Source organism: Corylus avellana, chromosome 2, assembly GCF_965113065.1.
Source record: "Corylus avellana chromosome 2, dhCorAvel1.hap1.2, whole genome shotgun sequence".
In the NCBI taxonomy this organism is placed as follows: Eukaryota; Viridiplantae; Streptophyta; class Magnoliopsida; order Fagales; family Betulaceae; genus Corylus; species Corylus avellana.
This window is the reverse complement of record NC_142491.1, coordinates 9781305-9783807: the sequence shown is the minus strand read 5'-3', so window position 1 is coordinate 9783807 and position 2503 is coordinate 9781305. Positions and strand designations below refer to the sequence as shown.

Genomic DNA, 2503 nt, shown 5'->3' with positions numbered 1-2503 from the left:
ACCACAAGATCAACAAGTCCATGACCACAGCACAAAGCCCAAGAACAGAGGAAGCCCAATACACGAAAAAGAACACAAGCAAAGCACAAACGAAGAAAGAACAACAATCAGAGCCAGAGGCCCAGAGGGGTTGGGAAGTGGGAACATCAAGAAGTTGTCACAAATCCTAGATTACCCGGCTGTCACATGAAAGGGCAGGGGGAATGTTGCTCCATTTTTCAATGATTCTGCAGGAAATTGAACTTCACAAATGCTAAAACACACCGACTTCCCACATTTTTTTTTTACTGTTGAAATACCATAATTAACCTGCTTACAAAGTTTAGAATTACAAGCTACTAAGACGAGGAGGATTACAAAGTTGAGATGTCATGCATACATTGCAACTAACAACGAAGCACTCCAACAAAAATACTAAACCACACATACTTCAAATCTACATGACTAACTGCCCAAGGATATTAATTAACAGAAAGTGAACTACGAATCTATTTGACATAAGGACTAAGAAAATTCAAGAAAGTCAAACCCAAGACAACAAGGCCAACAATTGATGCAGTGCCCCTCCAAAAATCACGAAAATACACCATTGTTAGTGTTGCCAAGCTATGGTTCAAAGGATAATCATAGTGCTCATTAAGCTTTTGAGCGAGATCACTGTAAATAGATTTAGTTACCATAATTTGATTGCTGAGCTTGTTAATCAGATTCACCACTACAGTGTTGCTACCAAGCTGGTTAATTACAATGACCTTCTCATCAATAAGCAAATCCAGATCTTCTTCAGTGTTGATAAGACAATCCAATAGAACAACATAACTGCAGATGTAAGTGTCATACGGATAATGACACTGCTCCAGAGCCATAAGGTTTCGGAAAAGAGCTTCGGTATAGTCGTCAATCTTCCAGGTTGGGACTTTCAAGATACACTGCATACGCTCCAAGCACGGAAAGCATTTTAAGCATTGTAAGCAAGCAAGGAGGCATGAGCAATCGAAGAACCGAAAGCGATTTGGATGGAGTTTTATATCAAGCAAGGGCCTTTCTTTAGCCGCTTCAAATTTCAATCCTGCATTGTCAAGCTTTGTTGCACAATATCGAGTATCCAAACGTTCTTCAAGGATAAGGTCTGGTACTGAACAGAACAAATATCTTACCAAATCAGTGAAATGTTTTACTTCCTCACCGATGGGTTTTTGAGTTACTACCTTACCGATGGAATCATGTTTCTTCATGTGTTGATCATAACAAGAAAAGAAAATGCGGGAAAGCTTGACAAAGGGAGCATCTTGTATCTCCAGGTCCTTTTTGTGTTCTTCATGATGGCTGCAACTGGAAGAGTAGTCGTTGGTTGCAGACATATATAATTTCTCAAGAACAAAAAAAGGAAGTTGATTCTCAAGTAATATCAAGTCATGTAGTATACCATTTTGTAGCCATGGTTTACTTAATATGTAATCATCTTCTTCTTTCTCGGTTTTTAAGAAGAGCTCAATTATAAAGACGGCATCTAATACAATCATTTTCACAAAATCAACACTTTCGAGTCCACAATCTTCAGAATAGCATTGACGGATTTGTTTTTCGATGTCTTTAATGATCTTTAGAAGATCCGCCTGGCTTTTCTGTGTGCGCTCCAAAAAATTATCCAAATATTTCAGTTTGTGCATTTCCATGTCCTTCAAGCTATCTTTGCCGTGATGAAAGGGTCCTATTGAGACTAGCTTAGGGGTGTAGGCTTCTCTATTTACCTTGCGCAGTTGCTTGGGAACCCTATAGATACAATGTTCCCGCCACTCTGCATGGGGCAGGTCAGGCGGAATGTTAATGACAAAGTCCTCCCATTCACCTTCTTTTGCAATGGAATCACTGGCCATCTTTTCCATCCCTCAAATTTGTTTTCCTAGTGATCACAAATAATTAAGCAACAATCAATGGGAATCTAATAGAATCCAATCAGTTGCATATCATTTTTGTGTCGGGCCCCCACCCCAATTTTGTCAAAGCTATTGGAGGTGCGACAATTAACCCAACTGGAACACGTACATGATCACCAAACCCAACATTGAATATTTCTTTTGTTTTTTTTAGGAAAAGGCTCTTGTTCTTATATAGTATGAAATTTAATTACAACAATAGTTTAATATCTTTTTCTTTTCTTTTTTTCAAATTTATAGAGGTATTTTGTGGGACAAAAAGAGTACATTGCAAAATTGTAGTAGTTCGAGAAGATATTTATGCAATCTTTAAATTGAGAGCTATTGTAAATTAAGAGTTAAATTAATGCACGCGCATTGCATGTGACACATATTTTGTCTGATTTAACAAATAAATTATAATGGAGACAACTAATTGAAAGAGCTAAAAAGTTAAAGGGAGCTGATTGTAGCTTTTTAAAGTTAAAAAAAAAAAAAAAATTCACAAATATGGTGTAAGCTGGAAGAGGTAAGACTATTGGAAGAAACAACGCAAATATGGCTAGCTAGGCAGCTATATCTCGAGG

At 37.5% G+C, this 2503-nt stretch overlaps 1 protein-coding gene across 1 annotated transcript; it reads right to left on the bottom strand.

Moving 5' to 3' along the window:
- Window positions 1–488: 488 nt before the first annotated feature.
- LOC132167354 (UPF0481 protein At3g47200) lies at window positions 489–1886 on the bottom strand. Its single transcript, XM_088513888.1, has one exon. It carries the CDS (start codon window positions 1884–1886, stop codon window positions 489–491), a length of 1398 nt encoding a protein of 465 aa, XP_088370014.1.
- Window positions 1887–2503: the final 617 nt, after the last annotated feature.

Coding starts and splice junctions, on each gene's coding strand:
- LOC132167354 (XM_088513888.1), bottom strand. CDS start 1,886: ATGGAAAAGATGGCCAGTGATTCCATTGCAAAAGAAGGTGAATGGGAG.